General features: G+C 41.1%; 1 protein-coding gene across 1 annotated transcript; it reads right to left on the reverse strand.

Annotated features, from left to right (window-relative positions):
- Positions 1-447: 447 nt before the first annotated feature.
- LOC124890153 (filament-like plant protein 4) lies at positions 448-1,090 on the reverse strand. Its single transcript, XM_047401999.1, has 2 exons — positions 1,030-1,090; positions 448-941 (listed from the first exon to the last, which is right to left on the reverse strand). Exons 1-2 carry the CDS (start codon positions 1,088-1,090, stop codon positions 448-450), a joined length of 555 nt encoding a protein of 184 aa, XP_047257955.1.
- Between the last annotated feature and the right edge of the window lie 232 nt (positions 1,091-1,322).

Genomic DNA, 1,322 nt, shown 5'->3' on the forward strand with positions numbered 1-1,322 from the left:
GTCATTTCCATCCTCGGACATGGAAGCCAATCTTGGAAGATGATTTGTTTCATGCGTAAAGGAACCCTCAGAATGCTGTCGTCGAATGGTGGACTTTTGTCGGCTCTTCTGTTCAGCATTTGCTTGCAGTTGTGCTTCCAAATTTTGAAGCATGCTGGCCGCCTTTCCACAAATACTCTTGGATATCTGTAATTCACTGTTCTGGTGTGCCAAAGCTTCTTTCAAGATCTTTGTTTCATCCTCCATTGCCAAAAGGCGTTCTGTAAGTTGCTCATTCTCTTTATGGAACTTCTGCACACTATCCAATGAAAAATCTGGCAAACTGGGCCTTCCTCCTTGGGATTTCTTTACACGGCTGTCCCCATAATCTCTACCCAAACTCTAAACCTCAAGCTTCATCTGGGACAAGGCTGTAGGCCCAGGCAACTTCTTCCGCACAAGACCACGTTATCTCCGACACTCTGCTTCCAATTTTGCAACTTTCTTCATTCCCTCCAGGTGTTGCTTATTTGCAACTTCTGCAGACCGTACGCTCATATTTTTCTCCTCAATACGAATTTCTAGTTCCTTTGAGTTAATTTGGAGTTCATATTTCAGAGAATTTATTTCCCTTTCACATGACTCGATATCGCTCTTCAACATCTCAATTTCTGCTTCAGACCTGAGTAACTGTTGGTCCAGGTTAGCTAATTTTTCTTCAAACTCATGCTTCATTTTGTCAAACTGCTTGGTTTTATTCTGAATCACATCATGCAGCTTCTGTTCATGTTCTTCTTTCAAATTTTGTATCTGCCGCATGCACTCCTTCAGTGCACCATCCAGATGTAATTTCAGTGCACCATCCAGATGTGATGTCCTGTCTTCAGCAGTAAGCTTCAAAAGAGTAACGGATTCCAGGTGATTTTTCTGTTTCGCGGCTTCTGACTCAGCCTTCTCCCAACCTGTACAGAGAGATGTGAATAAAAGAATTCAGTACCAAGTTGCAAAACACTTGTTGCAAGAAAAACATAAGTCAATGAGGAACATCACCTAAGACGGCTTCTTCAGCAACTTCAGCGTATTGTTTTACCAGGTTTTCCTTATTATTCATTTCTGACTGTACAGCAGCCAACTTTTCATTCTAATCCTTGACTTCATCCTCGAAGCCACTCATTTGTTCCTCAAGAGACTTAACTTGATCCTCTAGTCCAGTCAAATGTGAATAAGATTCAACAGAAATTTGCACATATTTAGGTTTCTTGATTTCCTGTTTACCCTTAAATATAACGGAAACCAAAACATAAATCACCAAGACGAGACAAATTGAATGAAGCTCTCTCACA

The sequence above is a fragment of the Capsicum annuum genome, unplaced genomic scaffold, assembly GCF_002878395.1.
Source record: "Capsicum annuum cultivar UCD-10X-F1 unplaced genomic scaffold, UCD10Xv1.1 ctg13001, whole genome shotgun sequence".
Taxonomy (NCBI): domain Eukaryota; kingdom Viridiplantae; phylum Streptophyta; class Magnoliopsida; order Solanales; family Solanaceae; genus Capsicum; species Capsicum annuum.